Source organism: Mus caroli, unplaced genomic scaffold (genome assembly GCF_978045245.1).
Source record: "Mus caroli unplaced genomic scaffold, Mus_caroli_1 scaffold_13, whole genome shotgun sequence".
Taxonomy (NCBI): Eukaryota; Metazoa; Chordata; class Mammalia; order Rodentia; family Muridae; genus Mus; species Mus caroli.
Genome location: NW_028227268.1, coordinates 120343292 through 120368966, shown reverse-complemented (window position 1 = coordinate 120368966; position 25675 = coordinate 120343292). Strand labels below are relative to the sequence as shown.

The 25675-nt window shown below is 50.2% G+C and overlaps 2 protein-coding genes across 19 annotated transcripts in view; one reads left to right on the top strand and one right to left on the bottom strand.

Moving 5' to 3' along the window:
* Positions 1–1440: 1440 nt before the first annotated feature.
* Positions 1441–19263, top strand: LOC147001611 (phosphatidylserine decarboxylase proenzyme, mitochondrial-like). Of its 12 annotated transcripts, none has more exons than XR_015044828.1 (4): positions 1441–1966; positions 7916–8152; positions 9149–18972; positions 19069–19263. XR_015044828.1 is itself a non-coding variant. In XM_085829196.1 (4 exons), exons 2-4 carry the CDS (start codon positions 6522–6524, stop codon positions 9043–9045), a joined length of 636 nt encoding a protein of 211 aa, XP_085685322.1. In that variant the 5' UTR covers positions 1465–1854; positions 4792–6521; the 3' UTR covers positions 9046–9140. The 12 variants fall into 12 exon arrangements, 8 of the variants coding, with proteins under 8 accessions (XP_085685316.1, XP_085685317.1, XP_085685322.1 ...); XR_015044827.1 differs by having other exon boundaries at positions 1450–5043; XM_085829196.1 differs by lacking the exons at positions 9149–18972; positions 19069–19263 and adding exons at positions 4792–6635; positions 8761–9140 and having other exon boundaries at positions 1465–1854.
* Positions 10882–25675, bottom strand: part of LOC110306231 (protein SFI1 homolog) — a 75477-nt gene continuing 60683 nt past the window's right edge. For 4 of the 7 annotated variants that reach the window (XM_085829178.1, XM_085829177.1, XM_085829179.1 and 1 more), the window contains 17 exons: positions 24875–24956; positions 24421–24599; positions 23834–23909; positions 23317–23412; positions 22882–22958; positions 21898–22000; positions 19670–19766; positions 16173–16333; positions 15708–15782; positions 15017–15091; positions 14729–14905; positions 14404–14657; positions 13571–13675; positions 13263–13446; positions 12038–12173; positions 11853–11931; positions 10882–11328 (listed from right to left, as the gene is read on the bottom strand). In XM_085829178.1, the coding sequence (XP_085685304.1) occupies positions 11028–11328; positions 11853–11931; positions 12038–12173; positions 13263–13446; positions 13571–13675; positions 14404–14657; positions 14729–14905; positions 15017–15091; positions 15708–15782; positions 16173–16333; positions 19670–19766; positions 21898–22000; positions 22882–22958; positions 23317–23412; positions 23834–23909; positions 24421–24599; positions 24875–24956 (2257 nt within the window). In that variant the 3' untranslated portion in view covers positions 10882–11027. The remainder of the gene's footprint in view (positions 11329–11852; positions 11932–12037; positions 12174–13262; positions 13447–13570; positions 13676–14403; positions 14658–14728; positions 14906–15016; positions 15092–15707; positions 15783–16172; positions 16334–19669; positions 19767–21897; positions 22001–22881; positions 22959–23316; positions 23413–23833; positions 23910–24420; positions 24600–24874; positions 24957–25675) is intronic. The other 3 variants (XM_085829174.1, XM_085829176.1, XM_085829175.1) reach the window with 3 other exon arrangements.

Below are 25675 nucleotides of genomic sequence, written 5' to 3'. Positions count from 1 at the left end.
CCTGAGTGAGGTATGTCTCCTAGGAAATACAATATAGGTCCTGATGGTATTAACAGTAACTTATAAGTTCATTTTAAAGGTATGTGTATCAAATGGGTATTATATTAATAGGGATACTAAGAATAGTGCAAATCAAATTCTTTCACTTAGTTATCCATAATGTGGTTTAAACATAATGTATTGGTAAAACAGATAGATGTAATTGATTATCTCTTTTAGTGATTAAAAAGGTATGATGGTGTATGGGGAGAGAGGAAACTAGAGAAAAACTGAATGTGACAGCTCAAGCTAAATTCATCCTTGGCCCTTTTTGTTGTATTTCATAGCAGGTCCTCAATAATATGATCTTCATACTTTTTTCCTGACACCTGTAAACATGTTCCCATTTTTTCTATCCTTCCAGATTTGTTACTATGTCCAAGATGACATAGTAATCTACCATAATTTTTATGACTTTGGCATAAAATGGAATCATCTGCTTTTAAATCTTAACACAAATTTGTTCCATTTACTTATTTATATTTATTGATTATTATTTTGGTTTTTTGGAGACAGTTTCACACTGTAGCCCAGGCTACAGGTCTGGAACTCATTATATTGGCCTCGAGCTTGTGACAATCCTGGTTCAGCTTCTCAAGTATTGGGATTATAAGTGTGAGTCATCATTTGGGCCTAAACATCTTTTTTCCCCTAAATATTAGCTAAAAATAATTTATTAAGTATTTGGCAAATCAAAGTGAATAAAAATATTTCAAAATGTGAAAAAAAGGATTACTAGTTTAGAGGTCATTGACAGCTTATTATTCTTGTACACATCACCAACTCTAACAATATGTAAAGTACAAGTTCTCACATGGCAGCTAACATTTCAATCTACAAATCTCAAGGGCTAGGGAGACAATTCAGAGATACAGTACTTGCTTAGCAGGTGTTAGCAATAAACTCTATCCTCAGTGCCTGGGACTGGTACAGTGGGAGATCCTCAACAAGAAATTTGTGCCTGGCATGGTGTCACACGCCTTAAATCCCAGCACTTGGGAGGCAGAGGCAGGCGAATTTCTGAGTTTGAGGGAAGCCTGGTCTACAGAGTGAGTTCCAAAACAGCCAGGGCTACCCTATCTTGAAAAACAAAACAAACAAACAAAAACACACACACACAAAAAAAACCCACAAAAACAAAAACAAGAAATTTGTGTTTTAATCTCCCTTTTATAAGCTTTACATTATATAAATTATTAATAAAAATGAACACTATCCTGAGCTTGCTTACTAACTGAATTTCTGCTTTTGTGCATCCTATTCTTTAAGTATTTGTCAGTGTTCAGACTAGATAAATACACCTGGGTCTCAAGCTTGCCTAAATTCTAAGAAGGGAACTAAAGAAATAAAGAGGAAAGATGATATCCCGCTGGCATTTTTCAATCACATGAATAGTTGTTAGGTGTTCTAAATACAGGTACATTGCTCTCTAGGATATACATTTGACTTTGAGTGGTGTGTATGTATCAGTTTGTGATGTGTTTATTTCACTGTACCACACTTTCACAGGCTCCACAGTCAGTCACGGCCAGGCGGGCGGGCGGGACTTCTGGCGCTGTTCCCTACTCCTGGAAACGAGTGGGGAAGCTTCCCGATTGGAAGCCACTGCCGTCAATCACGGCCGAGCGGGCGGGACTTCCCGCCGTGGACTGGAACTCTCAAGCGGCGTTGGTGCACAGACTGGAGCCTCCCGTTTTCCCGCCATACACAGCCAATTCACGCAGCGCATGCGCAGTTTCCCCGCCGCCGCTGATCGCGGATTGGAAGCAGGCAGTCAATGGCCACGGACAGGAAGTCTCTCTTCCGCCATCTCAGGTCAGTGCAGGCGTAGGCATGCCCCTGCTCTGCTTCCCCGCCACCACCGCCGCCGCAAGACGTCAGACTCGCCCGCGCGCCCGCCCGGGATTCCCGGCCGCCGAAGTGTGAAGTATAATTGGGGTCCTTTTTTTCTTAGGCACTAGCTAGCAGGAGCCATACACTGACTACATCTCCCATCAGCCCCCGCAGCAGACCGAGCGAACTTAATATGGAGGCACTTCCTGTCTGGCGCAGGAAGTTGTGGTTCGGTCTCTGCAGGGCATGGTGGGAGTTGTAGTGTAGTGTAGGGCTTCTAAGTGTAGCCTCGCGAATGATTTCCTGTCTGCCACAGGAAGTGAGCTCGCGGTAGCCCCGAGGCATGCTGGGAGTTGTAGTTATGTCCCGACTTTGGGTCCTCTGAGCCCCGCCCCCCCTTTTTTTTTCTTTTTTGGATTTTTTTTCGAGACTGGGTTGTTATTTTTTTTCTAATTATTTTTTATTTTTAATTTTTCAATGTTTAATATTTATCTATCTATCTATTCTTTTTTATTGAATTTATTTTTGGTTTTTCCCGTCTCTGGGTTTAACCCTGAGGCGGTTGCTCTGGCACGCCAACTGGTGGCAACAAGTTGTCACTTCAACGTTCCAACTTTTTTTTTCTAATTATTTTTTATTTTTAATTTTTGAATGTTTAAAATGTATCTATTTATCTATTTATTTATTGATTGATTGAATTTAAATTTGTTTTTTCCCAGACTTGGTGTCTCTGGGCTTAACCCTGAGACTGTGTGTGTGTGTGTGTGTGTGTGTGTGTGAGAGAGAGAGAGAGAGAGAGAGAGAGAGAGAGAGAGAGAGAGAGAGGCAGAGAGAGAGAGGCAGAGAGAGAGAGGCAGAGAGAGAGGCAGGCCCTGGCTGTTCCTGGAACTCACTCTGTAGATCAGTAGATCTGTAGATCAGGCTGGCCTTTAACTCAGAAATACACCTGCCTCTGCCTCCCAAGTGCTGGGATCCGCCTACCTGTTTTTTGTTTTTTTCAAGACTTGGTTTCTCTGGGCTTAACCCTGAGACGGTTGCTCCGCACGCCACCCGGTGGCGACAGGTTGTCACTGCAATGCTCCCGCTTGCTTTTTTTTGTTTGGTTTGGTTTGGTTTGGTTTCTTTTTTCAAGACAGGGTTTCTCTGTGTAGCCCTGGTTGTCCTGGAACTCACTCTGTAGACTAGGCTGGCCTCGAACTCAGATGTCCACCTGCCTCTGCCTCCCAAGTGCTGGAATTAAAGGTGTGTGCCACCACCGCCCAGCTGATTGGCGAGCACAGCTGAGTGGGCAGAGTGCATGATTGACAGGCGGATTAAGTGGGTGGCTACATCATCATGTCATCCCCCTGCCTCAGCTCCTTCCTTACTCAACGGAATCCCCCTGCCTCAGTCTCACACCCGCTCTCATTCCTCTCCCTCCCACAGACTTTAGGCACTGCCAACAGGCCTCTAGGCGGTGTGATGCTGCTATATATGTGTACATGTATGCTGTGTTTGATGACAATGTATATGTGTCCATGTGTACCTAGTGTGTGATGCTGCTGCACATGTATGTGTACAAGTGTGCCTGGTGTGCATTGCTGCTACACTTGTTTACATGTGTGCCTGGTGTGTTATGACCCTGTGCATATATGCCTGGTATGTGTTGCCACTTTACATGTGTGCCAGGGGTGTGTTCTGCCTCTCTACATGTGTGCCTGGTATGTGATTTCACTGTTAATGTGCCTGGTGTGTGATAATGCTGCTCATGTGTTCATGTGTACCTGGTGTTTGCCTGATGTGTGATACCACTTGACATGTGATCCATGTGTGAGATGATGCTGTTCATGTGTGCCTGGTATGTGATGCTGTAGCACATGAGTTCATGTGTGGCTCTATGTGTGATGCTGCTGTACATGTATACATGTGTGCCTGGTGTGTGATTTTGTTGTACATGTGTACATGGTGTGTGATGCCACTGTATTGCGTGACTGGTGTGTGATGCTGTTACACCTGTGTGCTTGGTGTGTGAAGCTCCTTCACATGTGTATATTGTGTGCCTGGTGAGTGATGCTGCTTCACATGTGTTCATTTGTGCATGTTGGTTGATGCCGCTGGACATGTCTGCCTTGTTTTTAAAACTACATTACATGCATGACCAGTGTTTGATGTAACTCTACATGTGTACAAATGTGCCTTGTGTATGCTGCTGTAGCAAATGTGTACATGTATGCCTCATGTGGGCTGCTGCAGCACATGTATAAAAGTGTGCCTGGGTGTGCTGCTGCTGTACATGTGAACATGTGTGCCTTGTATTTGAGGCTGCTACACATGTGTACATGTGTATAAAGGTTGCCATGGAATGGCTTGGCCAAGGTTCCTTTTTGAAGACAGACTGAAAGAGCCAGCTAGGAAGATTTGGGCTTCAGTGCTGGCTACTGCCCAGCTAGTTTTCTCTGAAATAGCCCAGGTGTACAGCTTGTGAAGGTGCCTGGACTACACACAGTCAGGTGCTGAAGGCTTTAAGGCCAGGAGGGATAACCGTATGTTACAGTGCCAGTACATGATGCCTTACCTGGATGTCCTGGCTGCCCCTTTTGTCATTCCTCAGATGCTACCTGAGTGGAAAATGGGTCAGGTCCTCTGAGGGAGGGGCCATCAGCCCGGAGCCCGAGGGAGGGCTCAGATTCCCACCTTGTGCTTTTAGAACCCAGTGGCGCTGGCAGTGTCTGGTCACCTCTCTCCAGGCTGGCTGGAGCAGACAGCCCCAGGGCTTTACCCACCTGTTGCCCTCCAGCAGAGCAGGGAACAGACAGGTGACCAAAGCTGAGTGATAGGGCTGGCCCAGTACAAGGGCTTCTGCCCTGGTAGCACCCTGGCAGGTGACCTGAACAGGAGGTTCAAACAGGTGTTTGACTGGTGCCTGTGTGTTTGCAATAGCTGTGGTCCCCTAACCTGTGCCTATGAGCCACCAAGAGTGAACGGAAACTAGAAGTATTGCCACCAGCAACTGGAGCTAAAGTTCCTCTGGTGAGGGGGAAAGAGAGTAAGGAGAAAAACAAAGGCAAGTGAGTGAGCAAGCCAGCAAGCACATGAGTGCACTCTCGTGGAGGCTCACACCCTCCCTGTGCCTACCCAAGATGTGTCAGTCAAGAAGAATCCAGGACTGGAGCTCCAAGCAGCAGCGAAATGGTGAGATGCTGCCCACGAGACCTAACCCTCAATGTACCCCAGCATAATCTCAGAAGGGTCAGACACCAAGTCCAGTGGCCTCAGGGGGAAGTGGCAGTAGGGGGCTGGCTAAAGGGGCCTGGAGAGGGAGTCCACTGTGCCCTGAGTAGGAGACTCACTTCAGGTACCCAGGGCTCTGGCTGGGGGCAGGGGGTAAGGCAGGGGAAGTAGTGGGCTTCTATCCCGTGTCTTGGTCTTTGGCAAGGACACCAAGGCCCCCTTTTTCCTCCCTAGACCCCTGCTTCCTCCACCTGTTCCTCCCCCCGAGGTCTTCTGGACTGGCGTCCACTCTTCTACAATGACTTGGGCAGGGCAGCCCACAGGAGAATGCTGATTTGTCTTTGCTTGGTTCCTGCCACCTCCTCTGGTTTTTTAGAGACACAGTGGGGTCCTGTGGAAGAGAAAGGAGGAGAGCAGGACAGTTGGTGTGCTGTGGTCTTGGCGCCTGTGCTGCTCACCAGTTCTCTGCTGCAATCCCCTTTTGTTCTTCGCTTTGCTCAGTTTCTAGGAGACACAGGACTCAGCTTCTCTTGAGCAAGGCTCAGATGGCAGCCTGAGCTTGTTTAATCAACTGTGCTTTTTCAAACATCCTAGACTGGGTGGCAGTATAGTCTCATGATGCCCACTGTGTGACAGGGAACTTAGTTACATTCAGGAAGCTGAGCTTACAGTGAAAAGGCCTCTCTGTGCCTTTGGAAAGCTGGCTGAATAGAAGACAATGACCTTGTAAAACTAGTGGGTCATACATGTGGTTCTACCAGAGCAGGGAGGCGGCTTTGGAGCTAGGTGGAGAGCCTCCTGAGCCTGTGGATGAAGCCACTGCTACACCCTACCATTTAGCAGAAGAGGAAGCAAAAGACTGAAGGTTTTCCCAGGTGCCACAATGGAGTAACAAAAGACTTGGCAGGTGTTGCCCAACTGTCTAGGCTCATGGCACTGTGTCTCGTCTTTCTGGCACCTGTGAGGATAGAACTGTCTTTGGGTCCCAACCCTCCTAAGCATGGGAGGTTGTGGGTATACGGCAGATTCTCTTCCTTCCCATTTGGGGCTCCAAGGCCTTTGCTCAGGCTGCTGCTGTACTTAGAGGTTCCTAGGAGTCGTTCCTGAGCTGCTGCTTACTCAGCCGGCCGGCAGGTGGGAGACACTAGGAAATAAGCCCAGTAGTCAGGCAGCCAGGCCCCTGCCTCACAACTAGAGTTGGTTAGAATTGAATGGGCACTGCAATGCCTGCTGGAACTCTTTGGTTCCATTGGGGAGAGAGGCAGCTTGCTGGCGGGGAGGGTGGGGTGGGGTAGGGAGCAGGACCGGCACTGGCTGAGGGGTTGCTCCTCAGGTTCCTCCAGACTTAGGCACTGACCCAGGCCACGGTTGGACATGTGTCCTGCAGGTTGTACTTTCCCCAGCTGGCCCTATGGCAGAGGCTAGGCCAGCTGAGCTGCATGTCCAGACCTGCTCTGAAACTGCGCTCCTGGCTGCTGACCATCCTCCACTACCTCCTGCCCTTCTGTGTGCTCAGGCCCCTCAGCCAGGTGGGATGGAGGCCCCTGAGCAGGGTAAGTGTAAATAGGCCTCCTGGCCATGACCCTCCCTTGGACAGAGCACAGAGAAGGAAACAACTTATCAGAGACAGCAATCGTGAGTAAATATGTGTGAGAAGGTTGTTTGGTTGGCAGCCCTGTGACAGTTCAGAACGCACTGGTTTTGGAAGGAACTTACGTTTGTCAATCAGAAAACAATGTCACTGGTTTCCACATGCAGAAGAAAACAGGTGATTGTAAGAAAAAACCAAGCAGAGTCTAGCCAGCAGAGGGTAGTTTAGGAAGCTGTAGCCAGGCTGGGCCTGTTAGTTGGAGTACATGCTGAGCTCAGGACTGCACAGGCAGCATCTCAGGCAGGCCCTGGCCAGCAGGTACCAGAAGGTTCTCTCTCTCTCAGCTTCTTGACAGACTGACTCCAAAAAGGAAGCCCTGCTTCTAGGACACTGGTAGCCTAGGTAGGCACCACAAAAGCCCAAGGAAGTATACTAGACACTAGAGCATAGCCCGGGGCCACTTGATGGTATTGCTCTGTCCAAGTCACTAACATCAGTCAGAAGACACTGACTTAGTGTGGAGGGACTGTTGTTGAGACTTGGTAAAATTACTTCACTCCTAAGGGAGTTGGTGCTGCTACCACAGCAGTGGTGGCAGACACTCAAGTGCTCTGCAGGACCCTCTGGCCTGAAAGTGGGACTGGTACCTGCCTCCTGGTGCTCTGTACTAGAGGGCTTCCTCCTGCCTGTGTGGAGAGCCCATGGGCTTGCTCAGGTGCATATGTGGCAGGGTGATGTAGATCTGGGAGTGAAAACACCATTCTTGTTTCCTTTTGAAGAGGATGCTCAGGACTGTAGGGCTGCCCTTTGCTCTTGGGAGCCTGATGCCTTCTTGAGTGGTCTGTAATGTGGGCAGTGAGCTGGCACAAGAGCAGTATGCCTCTTGGTGGTTTTTCAGGCTTGCACCAGGTCTGTTTCTGTCCTCATCTTCCATTTGTAAGAACCAAGGCTATACAGCCCAGTCTCTGCCTCTGGGATTAAGGCAGCTGCTCTTTGACCTTTGTGTGCAATAGCAAAAATGATACAGGCTACAATGTATATCCAGCCTTTTTTGAGTATTTGGTGAGCAGTCTGGTTCCTTCTGAGAAACAGCCACCTCACAAACCAGCCTGAACACGTGAGCCTTAGTGGTGGCATCTGTAGAGTTTCTTTCTCTCTCACTCATGTAGGGATGGGGGGGTTGGAGTGTATGAAAGTACTCAAATTTGTGACCAACTCAGCCTCCTGCACTGTGGCCTACAGATGTCCCTGTATAAAACTGTGCCAACTCGTTTGCTGTCATGTACCTGTGGTCGCCTCAACCAAGTAGAACTTCCTTACTGGCTCCAGAGGCCAGTCTACAGCCTGTATATCTGGACCTTTGGGGTGAACATGACTGAGGCTGCAGTGGAGGACCTGCACCACTACCGCAACCTCAGCGAGTTCTTCCGGCGTAAGCTGAAGCCTCAGGCACGGCCTGTCTGCGATTTGCACTGTGTGGTAAGGCCTGGCCCTTGTCTCCATTCTTCATTAGGAAATGAAATCCTTGTCTGCCTTTAAGCCAGGCTTAGCGGCACCGCATGGCCGTGGTACTCTGGGAGGCTCCCTCCTGACCTGGACCGGAGCTCCCTGAGTACTTGGCAGGTGGTAGAGTTTGGGGAGCCACCGAAGGTGAGGACTACCCCCTCCTTACCATCAAAACTCTGTCTCCTCCAGACCAGCCCATCAGGTTGTCTATAGGCAAGGGTTCTTCACTTTGGGCAGGTGAAGAACTCTGAGGTGGAGCAGGTAAAGGGTGTAACCTACTCCTTAGAGTCCTTCCTGGGCCCCCGAGCCAGTACAGAGGACCTGCCCTTCCCTCCAGGCAGGTCATTGCTTAGTCAGGATTGGAGCTGGGGTAGACAGCAAAGGCTAGTAACAAAAGGCATAGGGGGCTGAGGGAATAAAGGCTGGGCAAGCTTTGGGGCAACAGGCTGCTATGTAGCCAAAAGTCATTATTGGAGCCCCCAGCTAGGCTACATGCAGGCCATGTACAGGTGCTCACTGTGGGATGAATGGCACCTGGAGCTTGTCCAAAAGCCAGGCCTTCTTTCTGTCCCACCCAATAGCTTCCTCCAGTGACTCCTTCAGAAACCAGCTGGTTCCCCGGGAAGGGAATGAGCTCTACCACTGTGTCATCTACCTGGCCCCAGGAGACTACCACTGCTTCCACTCCCCCACTGACTGGACTGTCTCACATCGGCGCCACTTCCTGGGTCTGCCCAGGAGTGGGCATTAGAGGCCCTTGGCCTTTTGACTTGAGAGGATTGGGCTTGAGGCTGGTGTTGTCAAGGCCAGGAGAGGACTACTTGGAGTGGCTGGCTATAGGCAAGGGTATCTGGGGTCCTGCTTAGATTTTGGAACACTTGGCCTGTGAGTCCCTGTGGCTCTTCGACCATTCTGATGTGAACATGTCAGGCTCTGAGCAGAAAGTAGCATATTCTCTTGTCTCTTCAGGTTCCCTGATGTCAGTGAACCCTGGCATGGCCCGATGGATCAAAGAGCTCTTTTGTCACAATGAGTCTTAACTGGAGACTGGAAACATGGGTTATTCTCGTTGACAGCAGTGGGAGCCACCAATGTGGGCTCTATCTGTATCCACTTTGACCAAGTGAGCAAAGCCCACAGGCCAAACCTCTTGAGTCCAACCACTTCAGTTGCTGTACAGCCATATCTTTGGGCTTATAAATTTTGTGGTGCGGGAGGGATTATCTAGCTCTGACCAGGCTTGGCTCTGCTGAGTAGCTGCTCTGCAGACACCCATGCCAGCTCAGCCTCCCTCTCCCTGTTGCCCAATCTGTGGCCATTCACCTGCCTGAACCAATCCCACATCTTAACACATGGCTTCTGCCAGGAGCCCTGATCGGAAGCAAGGATGTAGCCTGCAGGAGGGTAGAGTTGCCTTGGGTGAGAAAATCTGGTACCCACTCTGCCTTTTTAGGTGTTAATGGCTGCTGCTGGCACTAGCCTTTCAGCATTTATGTCTGACCCCCGCCCCTCCTTGTCAAAGTCGCAGCAGGTAGTGGGAGTTGATTAGTTAGGCCTTTGCCCTGAGAGGCTTGTCTCTGCCACCTGGGCTGGGCAGAGTTGAGGCTCAAACTTCTCAACCTTCTTGCTCCTAGGACTTGCACACAAACAGCCCCAGGTACAGCAAGGTACTACAATGACCTGAGCTTTGTAACACACGCCAACAAGGAGGGCATTCCCATGCACAAGGGTGAGCCCCTGGGCGAGTTCAACCTGGGCTCCACCATCGTGCTCATCTTCAAGGCACCCAAGGACTTCAGGCTGAAGGCAGGGCAGAAGATCTGCTTTGCGGAAGCACTGGGCTCCCTCTAGTCCTCTTGGTTATGGCTGCCAAGGGATCTTTCCACACAGGAGCATGAGGGTCTTCAGCGGAGCCCCAGGCTGTCTGGGTGAGGGGCACTGCGGGGCTGACCTTATAAGACCTGAATGATGTGTTCCTGCCTGTCCATGGGTGCAGAGGAGAGGTTCTGGGTCTCTCAGGACCTAGACCCCTTTCCAGAGTATGGGTGGGTGTGATTTGACCCCAAAGTCACTTTCAGGGGTGTTGTACAAGCTAGAGCTTCCCACCCCTAACTCCTGGCTGTGTACTACCACACCCTCTAGCTGCGCCCCACCCATCACAGGGCGAGATGACTGCTGGGCACAGACTGTAGATCCACTGTCTTCCTAGAGCGGGCCACATGGCCTTCATAACTGCTTTCTGCTCCCAAATTTCACCCGTCTGCATGCTGGAAAAGTAAAGTCATTTATATATTGCTGAATGTGTTGTCCTGGGCTCTGCCAGTGTCTTCTGAGGACAATGACTAATGATGTATGTAGACCTTTGTAGGCTCTAAGAAGCTGGCTGAATCCTTTTGCTGGTAGGCAAGACCAATTAATCACTGGCTTGTCTGGTAGAGTCTGGAGTGAATGAAAGGGCAGGTGGAGGCCCTGCCCTGCAGAAGTAGGGGACATGCTGATTTTGGTCTAGGGACTGTGTTGGAGGCAGAGGGTATAGAGGTCAGTACCTAGAAAACAGGTATGCAGGCCATGGGGAACCCAGTTGTAGGGACAAGACCAGAGTTCATGTCGATCTTGGGAATGCCATGAATTTCTCTGCAGGAGAAATCAGTTAACTTTCAGCTGTATCAGTAGTACCGTATTTTGTATGAAACGTAGGAGACTTCTGAACAGTAATTCATTTAATTGCAAGACATTTTGAAATTTGAAAAAACAAAAACTACTGTAGCTTTGTATTTTGTTGTTGAGGGTGCGGCGGGATGTCCAAGGCCTTGTGAAGGATAACACCTGTCCCCCAGGGACGGGCCCACTAGCACAGAGCCCGTCTCAGGGCCCGAACACGAGCAATGCATGTACCAACAGGCTGACGCTGGGCCTCAAGCTCCTTAGCCAGCTGCTGGATCTGTAGTTCCACCTGGGGACATGGGCAAGAGGGAGGGACAAGGCCAGCTGAAAGGAAGGACAGCCAGGGGCTGGCCCTGGGCTGACCTGGTCTTACCTCCTCCAGTTCTGTTTTCACCTGCTCTTCTAGATGAAGGTCCTCAGATCTCGGCTCCTCCTGGCTTAGCTCCAGCCACCTACGCAGGCTGTTGGCTTGTCGCTGGCATGACCTGGAGATGGGGACACCTATCAGGCTGGGTTTTTGGCACAGCCTCAAGCGAGCCCTTTGAAGAGGTATATTGGCTAATAAAGTGCTTCAAGAGAATGGCCAACAATCTTCTGTCTTCCCCAGCAAACAGCAACTCATGTGAGGCGTGTGAAAACTTCTCTTCCTGTCCCTTTCTAGAGGGACCAGTCTTTTTCACTGAGGTCTCTGAAAGCTGCTGTATGTCAACTGTCCCCAGAACACTGGGTATAAGTAGGACCCAGGCCCATGCTGTCTGTCCCTTGTTAACATTACAGTCACAGTTGTCAGGTAGGTAACAGAACCCAGGAAAGCAGGACTTCCAGCCCTAGGTAAGGCCAACTTGGCCCTTCCCGGAGTGGATAAAGGTGCCAGAGGACACTTACCCCACCCCCTGGAGTTAAACCACACAGAGGAGTCCCAGGCCCTGCTGCAGGAAGTGGAACCAACTGCCTTTCCAAGCCACAGCTATTCCCATAGACAGGTCCCAGGGCACCTGGCGGGCCTCACCAAAGGTTCTGCTTGGTGGTTTGGTAGTGTTGTAACTGCTGCTGGATCCCCTCCAACTCAGCCTCAAGCTCTGTGTGGCCTGCAGCAACAGGAAGATAAGCTTGGCCTTGCCCACCATCCCTTTAGGACCCAGGAGACTGGTAGGACTTTGGTAGAGGGTGACCCCAGCACCCTGACTTACTCACCTGTAGCCTCTGAGCCATAAACAGGCCCAGTCCGGGTGCTTATGGAATCTCCAGGGAGGAGATGGGGATCAAGATCCCTGGGTAAGGACGGGCACCCCCAAGACTGAGGTCCAGGGATGCTGGGCTTTGCTGATACCTGTAGAGGAGCAAAGGGTGGATGCTGAACAAGAAAGCTAGTAGGGACCCTGGGAAGGGAGTCCTGTCCCGATTCATTGCCCACCAGGCCTTGCAGTGCAGAGGGTGACTGCCCTGCCTGTTGAGCCTCAGGGAAGACTGTTACAGGGCAGCACTCCTGTCCTACCACTCCTGCACCCCTAAGGCTTCTCTTCTGTGTGCCACTATTTTTTTTTAAATACTCACTTAAATACTAATTTACTGAGACAGTCTTGCTGTGAAGCCCAGGCTCATTTTGAGCTCTCCATCCTCCTGCCTCTATTGCTTAAGTGCTGAGATTGGGGGTATGTCGCTTCTGTTACCAGCCACGCTTCACCAGAAGCTACCTCCTTCCTGTCTCCACCCCTCCCCAGTCAGCACCAACTTTTAAGAACTGCCGACTGGCTGTTTTCAGGAGTACCCCCTGGCTACCTCTGCCCAGGACTCCATGTCCCCTATGTTCTTTGAGGTGATGCTTTGCCATGCAGTGTAGATACTCATAGCCTTGAAGGCTGATGGAGTGGGGACCGACTGCCTCACCAGACACTGGACCCTACCCCAGATTCCATCTTTTAGTAAAAGAATTCTTTCTTAGTGACCCTGGATTCCTCTTCCTCCCTCACCATACCTACCATAGCAAGTCCTACCACAGACAGTCCCCAACAGACTGTCTCACACACACACCAGTGAGAGGCTACAGCCAGAGCACTAGCATGTCTGTCTGATAACACCACGGCTCGTGGCTGCCCCTGCACTTGGTGCTCTGAGTCCAGGCCAGATGTGGTGCCCTACAACAGCCCCTCAATTTCTTCCTCTTCCCACTCCAAGCTCCCACCTGTCCCCCAAGACCAGAGGCCCTGCTGGGAGCCCGCCTATAAGGTTCTTCTGGTTGTCCAGACACCAGTCATTGCTCAAGGGCTGGGGTGTTGGAAGACTAGCCACTGCTGTGTTGGGCCTGGTGTGCAGGGCACCCAAGCTTGTCAAGTGACCACGGTATTCTAGAAAGAAGAGTAGTAAGGGTTGGAGAATGAACACCAAAGGAGAGTGAGTGGCAGCACAGTGGAGAACTCACCCTGGCACTGCCTCCTGCTGCACGGGGCATGATGGAGGAGGGAGGCAGCAGCTCCAGGCCTGGACTGGCCGTAGGAGGCAGCTTTGGACCAGGAACATTCGGCAAGACCCCAGGTAGGAAGGGTCTTGTCAGTGAAGAGTCTCCCAGCAGAGCCATGCTTTCCTCCTCTGGGGGCTTCTCTAACCTGAGCAGAAGCAGAAGCTGCTCACACCATGGAATCTTTCTCTGGATTAAAGGGACCAGACATCCCATAAAATATAGGAACAGAGAGTTTTCAGTGCCTTTGGACTCACAACCGTTCAACTTACTGCTGCTCCACAAGGGTGTACCACTCTGGGGACCTCTGGCTCCCCAAACGCTCAAGCAGGAAGGATGGACGTCGGGGCTGTTTCCGTGATGAGCGGGCTGCATTGCTGGAGAGAAATAGTCTGTTCCTTGGACTGACAAGGTCTGCGAGGGCACCTGAGATCTTGCTAAGGTTCAGTCCTTAGCATTTTACAGGGAGACTGAAGGCCAGCATGTGCACAGGGTAGGTCTGAGCCTAGACAACTCAACATGACCCTTACAGCCTTCCTGACTGATTCCTGGGTGCTGGAGCTGCACCTGTTTCTTTTGACCTTCACAGCAAGCTGACAGTTTGTATTCTTTCCTATGAGAAGACCCTCTGAGATATTCAGGGTCCTGCCAAGGTTAGTGGTGAGGGGTAAAGAGTGGGGACAAATAGGGGCTGGCCATGAGTTCTGAGGCTCAGTGCTGGTTACTCTGGGAATGACAACTGCCTCTCAAGGGTGGTGCACACAGAGCTGAGAGAAGCCATCCATGGAGGTGGAGAAAAGATTGGGTGCCCACAAAAAGTGGAGCTCTGATAGGGAAGAAGGGAAGCTACAAGCTTAAGACAAGGCATGAAGGCTTGACTGCTGAGTATCATAATACAGGGAGAAGCAGATGTCACCCAGGAAGGGACAACAGTCTCCTCAGAACAATGCCCAGGGAAGAAAGGCTGACACAGGCCCCTGAGCAGCTCTGGTGTGATGAGGCTGTGGCACTCTCATTTTGTCCTTCCTACAGCTGTTTGTCCCTCTTGTGTGTGCCCAGCTTTGGCTCTAGGACTAGAGGCAGAGGTGAACCACAGGCCACTCACAGGTCTAGGAGGCAGGGCTCCCCAGCAGCTCCTGCCAAACTACCCAGGCCTCCCTGAGACGGGGGAGCTCGAAGCTGCTTCGTCTCCAGGGTGGCATCTCCAGCGGCACGTCCAGAGAGGAAGGAATCCTTAAATGTCACGCTCTTGCTGAATGTGGTGGATGCTGGTGGTTGAGAAGTCTTGCCTGGACCAAGCACCTTCTTTTTCCAGAGCTCAGCACAGTGGCAGACTGCACAGTGGAGGCTGTGGGCTGCCTACAACACAGCTCTCATCAGCTCCTGCCCTGCTCTGCCCTGCCAGCCTCTCACCAGCAGCTCTGGCTTACCTGGACCTGCTGCTGGGCCTGGACCTGCTGCCGGAAGACCTTCATGCCAGCTGTGAAGCGCAGAAGCCGTGTGGCACCCTCCTGTAGGAGCTGCTGCTGGTAGGCTTGCATAGCCTGTTCCAGCCGTGCCTTCTTCCTCCTCCTCTCAAGTACGAAGCCCAGCCATGCAGTCCACACCTTGCAGAAGAGAGGACAAGAGATAAGACTCAAGCTTCCATGATGGATCCCACAACCCAGCCTACAGAGCAGCCCCTGAAGGTAGGAGTGCCCAGGAATTAGAACCATTACCTTTGCTTGTAGTGAGAAGGCCCAGAACCACAGGGCCCGGGCTGTGCCCCACTGTTCTTGCTTCCGGACTGTCAGCTGTGGGCCAGAAAGATTGGGTTATTCAGAGGAATATACAGGCAACGTGGCAATGGCCACTCTCAGCCCACCAGCTAAAGCATCTACCCTCCTACTGGGAAGGGTTCAGGGCCTGGCCTCATCCTGACCTTGAGATAGTTAATGTATTCAGGGACTGTGAAGGGAAAAGGACAGTACAAAAGGAAGAATGCACAGACACCTCTGACTGGACAGTGAATGGACAGAGCAATGCTGGGGGAACTGGGTGCAGAGCCGGAAGGAAGGCTTTCCAGCCTAGAGCAAGAACAGACTATAAACTTGGCTGTGCTGAGCAGACTGTGTGTGGCCTTCTGGTTTTTTATCAAGACCCCAACAAAGGCTTAAAATTCACTTCACATTAATTTTTGGGTAATATTCCAGTGTGTTTAAGATGATACTTTAAGAGAAACCTGAATTGAAGAGACTAGCCTTCTACAAATGGCGTATGAAGGAAGCTGATAGTGCGGGAGTTGGAGGGGAGGCACAGGGATGGAGCCCTGGGACAAAGACAGTATTAAAGACTGAACTAGATGTGGGGCTGAGATGGCTCTAAGCTGAAGTCTTGCCAGTAGGCAAGAAGTGCTACACTGGTTCTCACCTGCTTCCTCCACTGGCAGAAGCAGGCCCGACTGAGTCTCTGTGCCAGGAGTTGGGCAGCTTGCCTCTGCAGAAACTGGAGAGCAAATGTCACAGGGTCAGACTCCACAGTCACCTAACTCAGGGTCTATCCCCAGCCCCTGGGGCAGCTGCAAGGGGAGACTCCACCCAAATGAACACCTTTCTGCCAAGGGTTCCTGCCCCCGTAGTTTCCCCAGATCTAAAGTCAAGAGTCAGGAGAAAGCAGATTTCTCTTCTGAGCAGCCTTCTCCTGGGGTAGCCTTGATTCTGAGGGTGGCTATTCCTACGATTACAGGAGACTGCAGCAGCTCCCGCAGCCTTGCTCCTGCAGAATCCCAGCGCTAATACTTGTTTTCCAGAGTTCTGTCTGGAGATGCCTCCTCAAGACACGGGCACTTGCTCAAGACTCATACAGAGCTTGGAAAGCTGCCACCACGTGCCTCACCTTCTTTCTGATACACCCCAGATGGTGTGCCTTCCACCTGGCCATTGCTTCCATCAGCAGCTGCCAGCGGTGATGCTGAGCCGCCTGTCCCAGCTGGAATCTCTGCTGGGCCGCCCTCTGGCTGCAGAATCGCCAGTGCTGAAACCAGTTCCGGAGACGACCTGAAGCAAATGTAAGCTGGCTGAAAACTACAGGACTTTCATTCATAAGTGACTTTGTGGCACGGGAAGGCATAGACAGTGAAGAGGTTATGTGATGTGACAGTCAGCCTTTTGTGAGAAAAAGCGACACAGGACATGGCCACTATGGAAGGCCAGGCAGGTCTGGTCATCTCTACAGTCTGGAAACTAGAACTAGAATTTCTTTTTGCTGCTGCATCTCCCAAGTGCTGTCCCCATAGCTGTCCACAGTCAATGCAGGTATTCCAGGACCCACAGAGCAACACCAACAGATGCTAGGCATACAGAAGGAGGCTCTTAGTCCCAAAAAGGGAGCTTCCTGCTAGAGCTCAGCCTTGGCGGCAGGAAATAAAGCTCAGAGAGTGAAGTCCAGTAAGCCTGAGGTATGACCTGTAAAGTAGTAAAGTGTTCTGTTGGGGCCTCACGGTTTAGGCTGTGTCCTGGATCCTGGGAATGCCTAATACAGGAGGTACCTCTGGAGCCATTCACAGGCTCCAGAGAAGGCAGCAGTCATGAGCCTTATCTTGGATGGTGTCCACCAGCCATTTCACATCTTGGGTGTAGCCTTAAGTGTCCCTATCTCCCTAGCTACCACCATGGATGGCATCATCGCTAAGGAACAACAGGAAGGTACAAGGTAGAGGGGAACGGAATGCAGAGTTACGGAACCCAGACCCAACAGATATATCTACAAAACACTCCCACACCTGAGGCTCAGGAACATTTTGGAAGAGAAGAAAAGATTCTAAGAACCGGAAGATCAGGGCGTTTGCTGTGTGAATGTGTCTCTAGGAATGTCAGAAGCCATCAATGTGACTACCCAAATAGCAACCAAACAGGGACAACTCTGATGGACAGTCACAGTGGATGGGAAAGGCCCATGAAGCCTCTAATCTATACAAAGAACTACTTGGAAACTAAGACATGCTGAGAGTGGGAGAAAAAGTCTTTCCCAGGAAAGAGCTCACCAGTTGGCTATTCAGTACTAAGTGGTCTGCCCTGAAGACATGTAAGTAACACTATACCGACTGAGCAGGATACAGGTAACAACTAAAACAGGTCAGGATTTGAAAGAGCAAAAGTGGTTTGTGGGGGGAAGAGGGAGAGAAATAATATAGTCTGAAAAGAAAAAAAGGAAGGAAAAAGAAAGGAAGGAAGGAAGGGTGCTCCCTGTGTGGTCTAGGCTGCCCTCAAGCTCCTTGCTCCAGCATGCCTCCTTCCCACCTTCCAAATGCTGGGACTACAAGCCTGTACTTTGTAAAAGTCTATGCCTGTGTCTAAGGATATTTTCCCCTGAGCTCTAAAAAGGTGTGGCAGAAACCCTGAAGTCTAATATCAGACAACACAATGAGTACAGGCCCTTAACCCCAGCACTCAGGAGGCAGAGGCAAAAGCATTTCTGGGAGTTGGAAGCCAGCCTGGTCTACAGAGTGAGTTCCAGGACAGCCGGGGCTATAGAGAAACCCTGTCTCAAAAACAAAACAAAACAAAAAAGGCACCAAACCACAATGCTACTGCATCCTTCCCATGGATGGTACTTTGTGTTTACCCACTAAATTCCTTGTTCCAATGACCTGCCCTGTGCCACTATCCCCTTTAAGAAAAGTTCTTCACTGCCGGGCATGGTGGCGCACGCCTTTAATGCCAGCACTCGGGAGGCAGAGGCAGGGGATTTCTGAGTTCGAGGCCAGCCTGGTCTACAGAGTGAGTTCCAGGACAGCCAGGGCTATACAGAGAAACCCTGTCTTGAAAAACCAAAAAAAAAAAAAAGTTCTTCATGGGCTGGAGAGATGGCTCAGCAGTTAAGAGCACTGACTACTCTTCCAGAGGTCCTGAGTTCAAATTTCAGAAACCACATGATGGCTCACAACCATCTGTAATGAGATCTGATACCCTCTTTTGCTGTGTCTGAAGAGACAGACAGTGTACTTACTTATAATAAATAAATAAATCTTAAAAAAAAATCCTTCAGAGATAGCTCTGTTGGTGCTTGTACTGGCTCGTTTTATGTCAACTTGACACAGCTGGAGTTATCACAGAAAAAGGAGCTTCAGTTGAGGAAATGCCTCCATGAGATCCAACTGTAAGGCATTTTCTCAATTAGTGATGAAGGGGGAAAGACCCCTTGTGGGTGGGACCATCCCTGGGCTGGTAGTCTTGGTTCTATAAGAGAGCAGGCTGAGCAAGCCATGGGGAAGCAAGCCAGTAAAGAACATCCCTCCATGGCCCCTGCATCAGCTCCTGCTTCCTGACCTGCTTGAGTTCCAGTCCTGACTTCCTTTGGTGATGAACAGCAGTGTGGAAGAGTAAGCCGAATAAACCCTTTCCTTCCCAACTGCTTCTTGGTCATGATGTTTGTGCAGGAATAGAAGCCCTGACTAAGACAGGGCTTCAACTGCTCAGTCCTTTGCTCGTAGCAATCAGCATTTCAAGCTTCGCAGACTCAGAACGAACAGTTCTCCAGGAACTTTCTGGGCTTCCGGTGCCACGATGGGACTACTGAGGCAGCCCACTCTGTAGACTGCATAACCTCCTTGTCATCCCTGCTTCCTGACCCAGTAGTACTGACTGGCTATTGAGGTCCAGCCTCAAGGACAAGTATCGGATTCTGAGCATCTTAGGTATTATGTGGATAATATTATTTTTAAGCTCACTTAATAAATGTATATATTATATAAATATATAGCATATAATATTGTGGCCTCCCTTCCCCCCAGCCTGGAACCTGCCTGCTCAAGGGTGGAGCTACCGGCTCATTCGTCCTGCCACGCCTACCTACTGCTGGAACCTGCCTCTGCTGCCTGGAGTCACACACGTGTTCGTCCTGCTACTGGACCCTGAGTTACTTGGCGGGAAATTGGGTTCCCTCCCCCTTCCTTTATAAACTGAGTGTCTGGAAATATTAAATTGAGTCTTGATCAGAGTCTTGTCTTGACTCCATTGTTTCTTCCGCCCCGTCTAGATTCCTCTCTTTGCAGGGAACTGCCATTCTCAGTGAACCGTTCGTGTTGTGGACCGCGGGCGGGCCGCAACATAATATCAATTATATGTGTGTGCGTGTATACATACATACATACATACATACATCACAAGGAAGACCAAAGAGGGCAACAAGCAGGAGCCAGAGGAGCCCAGGGAGGACTCCTCCAGAACCTCTGGCCTCTGGCCCTGAGAAAAATTAATTCTTGTTTGAAGCCTCCTGGCCATGAAAGCACCAGGGAATGAGCACACATGGACAGAGCCCGCAGAGCACATGGAACCTTAGGGAGTCCTGTGCTCACACTCCCGTCACTGTTTGTCCCCACAGGCCTCTCTTACCCTTGTCCAGTGCTTTCCGGGCCTCCCTGAGAGCAGCTGCCTCCTTTTGTCGGTAATATATCTGCACTGACGTAACCTCTCGCCACTGGACGAGGACCTACGGACAAGGCAGAGAAAATACAGTGCTCATTTCATACTTTGATATCAAGGACACACTGTGACCAATGCTGGGTCCTCTTGAGGTAAGAATTGAAGGGTTAACAGCTGGCTCTCAAACATATCCAGGAAGTAGCCAGCCATCTACTCGGTCCTGGGTTGGGGCTTCAGGTCCCTTAAAGGGAACCCTGACTACTCAGACACTGAGACTTTCCTATCGGGAGGATTTAAACTTGATATTGTGCCATAGAAATGAAGTAGTTACATGGGTTATACTCCATCATTTGTTAAGCATTGTGTTAGTTCTTCCTTTTTTCCCCTCTTTTGTTTTTCAAGACAGAGTTTCTCTGTGCACCCCTGACTCTCTGTCCTGGAACTCACTCTGTAGACCAGGCTGGCTTCAAACTTAGAGAGATCCACCTGCCTCTGCCTCCTGAGTGCTAGGATTAAAGGCGTGTGCCGCCACTGCCTGGAATATTTTTTCTTACACAGGAAGCCTTTGTGGGTAGTGTGTGGTGGTACACACTTTTAACCCCAGAACTTGGGTAACAAAGACAAGTAGATTTCTATAAGTTTGAGACCAGTCTGATCTCCATAGTGAGTTCTAGTCTAGCCTGGGCTACATAGTAAGACTGTATCTCAAAAGAGAACACAAAACCCTTTGTGTAGGGTGTGTGCATGTATGTGTATGCACATGTCTATGGGTGTAGAGGAACCAAAAATCCAACGTCTTCCTCAGTCACTCTCCATCATTCCCTAAGACAAGTGTCAGAGGCTGAAGCTCCCTGCTTTGGCTGGCTGGCTAGACAGTGAGTCCCAGGATCCTCTCAGTTTGACTCTAACTCCAGGACAGAGTTACAGACACATGCAGATGCAGTGATTAGAATGTGTTTCAGTCTCAGGCTGCTTCAGACTTCTACAGCAGCTGACTAAGAATGCCTCATGCTCTAGCAGGGGTGTGGTTTGTCGGCTGCAGATCCTGTGACCTTTGGAATTCTGGGAACTTTTCAGAGGGTAAATAAATGCTAGAGCCCTAATAGGAAGTTGGTGGTTGCTAGTCATTTAGGGGGGTTGGGTGCAGTTTGTCAGTAGTTGAGCTCTAAGAAACAAAAGGAAAGAAATTAGATTCAGGGATCTCTCTCTGTATATATATATTCTTCTTTCTCTCCTATCTAGTGATAGGGAGTGAAACCAGGAAGGATAAAAGGTAGAAAAAGAACTCACAAAGTACCAAAGACCAGGTACACACAGTCATATTCAACTTTATGTGGGTGTTGGGGATTTGAACTCCTGTCCTCATGCTTGAACATCTCACCAGTACCACTAAACACATCTAAAGAAAGCAGGGAACCAGATGAAGCATGATACCAGCTTCACCAGTCATAAACTCCATTCCCACCTGAGTGGTTTCTCTTCAGAGCATTAAACCTAACCAGATCTGGTCATCTCCTCCCAAGGCAGGGACCGCCCAACATGTCTTGAACATTTCTGAGAAGATGCCAGTCTTCACTAAATGCAGCTGCTGCCTCTGCAGGGAACTACGTGGTCACCAGCAGGTAAATCTATGCCACTCAGAGTTCCCAACAGTCTGCTTTATTCCAGAACAACCATGACCCAGGGACAGCCTCTGGGACTGTTTCTGTTTGAACCACTTCCTTGTATTATATTCCAATGTGTTGCCCATCCCTAGAGCATGGACCTTGCAGGAAATTTCCAACACCTACCCTAGCCAAGGAGACAAGGTGGTCTGGGTCATTTCAAACTAGATGACCAAGAACCTCTTGGGAGGCGCCATGCTTCCAGACAGGCCTCCTGAGCATGCAGGCTGGGTGCCAGTGGGTAAGATCTGGCACAGTCTTCCAACAAGGATACTGAATCTCAGCAGCTCCCAGGCTTTATCTGAGTGTAGTGTTGCACACGTATGGAAAATACTGGTTCTGGTAAGAACTAGTTTGCTTCCTATATGACATGTTTTCTTTTAATGAACAGTGATTCCTAACTCAGTACAAAGAAAAATACCTACAGACATGCATGTGTGAAAGATGGTTACCTACCCTGGGAGGTCCTTACTAAGTGTCAATAAGGACTGTAATGTGAGCCCCAGGCTCCCTAGTAACCAGTCTATACCTCACCTTGGAGCACAGAGTCCTGCTGTAGTGGACTCTTGCTTGAGAGGTTTTTTTGGCTCCGTCCAAACGGGCCACGGTGTTTTCTCTCCAGCACTGTAACGCCCACCTGTAATGACATGGGTCAGGTGAGAAGAGTGACAGCAGTTTGGGCCTGGGAGGCTTCTGTGAAACACTTATTCTTCCCCATGCCTAAGTAAAAACTGTGCCTCAGAGCATCTGTCTCGTGACCCTCAAGCCGACCCTCAAGCTCTTGCCGACACCCAACAACAGATACTGAGTCTCTGCTCTGTGCCAGGTACCAGGTGGGACCAGGTGGCCAGCAGTGCACCAGGCCATCACCGAGTCCTCAGGAGGTGTATGATAAAGAGAGCACAGCTGTAAGCGGACGATTACAATTCAGGTGATTCACAGTGAGAGAAGAGGCACATGAACCCCAGCACCTACTTGCTCTCTCATTCTGGTCTATCTGAGGGTGCTTCCTGAGGACTTCAGGGGAGTGACTGTTTAAAGTCCACAAGACCCATGGCCTACACACAGCCAGAACAGCATGTGCTAAACAAATACAAAGGGAGAGGGAGCAGGAGTTCAGAAACTTGAATCATAAGGAGTGGGGGTGGATGAGAGTTACAGATGGCCCTAGAGGGGCAGACAGAGAGGCTGCAGGCTGCACACAGGAGTGGAATGAAATAGCGCGTCAGGAGGAGAGAAGGTTAGATGTGAAGCATGGTGGGAAGAAGGCTCAGAACATGACAAACACGCTCCTATGTGGGCCTCTGATGAGGGTCTATTACCTGCACGGGCAGATCAGAGCATGCTGAGGTGAGCCTGAAGATGCATAGCTTGCCATGGGGAAGCCAGAATCACTTAAGCAGTAGGAGGCACTGAGGCCATTCTCTGCACATCTTAGGCAGGACTGCCCCACCCACCCACACCTGATTCTGGAAGGTCTTTCCTCAGCCTGAGAGATCCAAAGGACTCAAGACTCACCACAGCAGCTGCCTGTTGTGCTGTCTCTCCCTGGCCGCCACCTCCTGCAGAACACTCCTCACCCTGTACTGGTAAACCTGTGGGAGATGAGGAAGACTGGAGGCCACCCTGGGACCATACTTCTCCCTCTATACGTAGGCCTCAGAGGTGCATTTACCACAGTGGCTGCCAGGCCAGAGCTGTCAGAGTGGGAAGAGGCTGAAGGTCTCCATTCCAAGACCAGCACCTATCTCCACTATAATGTTCCACAAGGCCCAACTCCTGAACTCTTATATAGAAACCAGATTTCCATGATGGCTGGCACCCCAGGTAGCACTTTCTGGGACACCTGATGTTTTGAGCCTTGCCAGATCACTCTGGGGAGGAACATAAACGCTTCCAGAAACCTCCCCTACCCCACAGTGAGGAGACCTGGAACAAAGAGCTGGCTCCTACCAGCCACTTCTGCAGAGCCCTGCGAAGCAGGGTGCACTGGCTGTGCAGGGCGGCACACTTCAGTTTCTGCTGCTCTTCCAGCCTCAGGGCCAGGCACTGTACACAGGGAAGAGTGGGGAGTGTGGGCCAAGGGCCAGGAGGGGCTCACGGCAGCAATGTCTTGGGGTTTTCATTCTGTGAGCTCACAGAAGGAGAATATACCAATTGAGCCTCAATCTCATCTATAAATATAAACCTATAGAAGTTGGTGGGTGTCAAATGAGCAAGTGCCGGACGGGATGTGCTGGACAGGTACTGGCTTCAACATTACACCCTTTGTAGAGTTTCTGTGAGCGGCCAGACAGGAACTTTACCTTCAGTAAGTTCAGATGATACCAGCCCCACACATAGTTATCACTGCCTCACAGTTGCCCTTGACCAGAGGCATATGGAGGAACCCATCTGTCTGAGTCATGTGGACAAACAGCCCTACCTGTCCAAAAGCCACACTTAGGCTGTGCCCATGCCAAAGCCTTACCTCCCTCCACATGCTCCAGGCCCAACTCAGGAGCCGTGCAGAGTGGAAGTGTGCAGCCTGTGCCCTGCCCATCCTCCTGTGGAGAAACAGGAGAAGCTCAGCAGGGGCCAGACCACAAGGGGCCTCAGAACTACTGAGCTCAGGGAGTGAAGGATTCTCTGAAGAGCTGTCTGATGATCTGGGCCTCTCCCAAGTAGGGACACAGAGATTCAGGAAAATTTCAGGAAACCTCATGGGGCTTCAACATCTCTGCACCAGACACGTGGGCTGCATGCGCTCTCCATTGTAGCCCTGTGGTCTGATAAACACCGTCATAGCCTGCCCACTAGTAAGTGTCCGGCCACCTGATAATGGGCTCATCAGTTTATACCCTGCCACTAGCTACATGGGTTCCCGTCAGGAAGCAAGGTGGAGCTGAGTTTCAGAGCATCTGAGTCCAATGACAGATTCCAAGGTCCTTCATTCAAGCTGAATTTCCAGGACATACAACCAGCCCTACCTGACACACCACTATGGCTGGGCACTTGGAGCTTCTGCCAAAGCTGGCCTGAGGGGGTTAGAAGCTCTGGAGTAGAAATGCCACTTACTCTATCCTAAATCCTTGGGCGCTTTCCCTCCAGATGCAGAAAGCCCTCCTGAGCAGTCCGCTGTGGTGGTGGGCAATGGCCATGGCTTGCTGCTGTCGCTCCAGCTGACACACTGTTGCCTGCTGGTGCCACACGAACCAGAACTTACGTAAAAGCTGCTGCTCTGCCTGCAATATAGCCTGAGGCGGGGTGGGAGGAAACAGAACAATCCAGAAGGAGAACAGTTCGGAGGCTGGAGGAGAATCTGTGACCAGCAAAAGAGATCCTCCCCCAGCAGCTGCCCGTGAACTGAGCTGACAACAGACATCAATGCCTGGATGTTCCCAGGCTCCTGCACCTGGCAGGGTGGACCAGGGTTGTATAATTTTCTGAGGAGCACCCCAGGGCAAGTGCATAAAATGGATCATTTCCCCTCCCCCACCCCCCAGGAACCCACTCAAAGAAGACTACACACCATTCTCTCTGCCAAGCAGTTTTCTCGATGCTGAGACATCTTCTGCCTCCAGAGAACAAATACTTGCTTCTCTAATGTCCCTCTAAATACACAGAAATGAGAAAAGCTGACTAGAAGCCAAGCATTTCCAACGAAAGACATTTCTTATTTTTAGTTTTTAGTTTTTAGTTTTTCTGTGTAGCACTTGGCTGACCTGGAACTCACACTGGCCTCAAACTCACAGAGGGCACACTGCCTCTGCCTTCTAAGTGCTAGGATTGAAGATGTTTACCACCGACTTTACCACCCTGCGGCTCCTTGACCTTTTTAACTCTGTGAGTGACCATTGTTCTAAGACAGTGGTCCTCAGTCTTCCTAATGCTACAACCCTTTAATACAGTTCCCCATGTTGTGGTGACCGCCCCCCAATTATAAAATTCTTTCTACTGCTATTTCATAATTGTAATCTTGCTACTGCTATGAATCATAATGTAAATATTGTGTTTTCAAATGGTCTAAGACCCCTGTGAAAAGGTCACAACCCACAGGTTGAGAACTGCTATTCTAAGACTTCAAAAGACCGTGTTTTATAGAACAGGAGCACAGCATTTTAGGGAAATCGCACAATGTGAGACTCCAGCAAAGCTCTCATTACACTAACAGGAAATTGTGCTCATGAAAGAAGAGCAGACCCATAAAACACAAGCTGTTCTGAGAACACTTGCAAAAAGGATGGCCAAGAGTTGTCCCAGGAGAAAGTACAGGATAATTTTTCCTGCTCCATGAGATCAAAAGGCCGTCATTCTGAAAACCCAGAAGACC

Coding starts and splice junctions, on each gene's coding strand:
- LOC147001611 (XM_085829190.1), top strand. CDS start 1,501: ATGTATCAGTTTGTGATGTGTTTATTTCACTGTACCACACTTTCACAG. Junction 1,855..7,915: donor TCTCTCTTCCGCCATCTCAG/GTCAGTGCAGGC, acceptor TGTGGCCTACAG/ATGTCCCTGTATAAAACTGT. Junction 8,153..8,760: donor TCTGCGATTTGCACTGTGTG/GTAAGGCCTGGC, acceptor CCCACCCAATAG/CTTCCTCCAGTGACTCCTTC.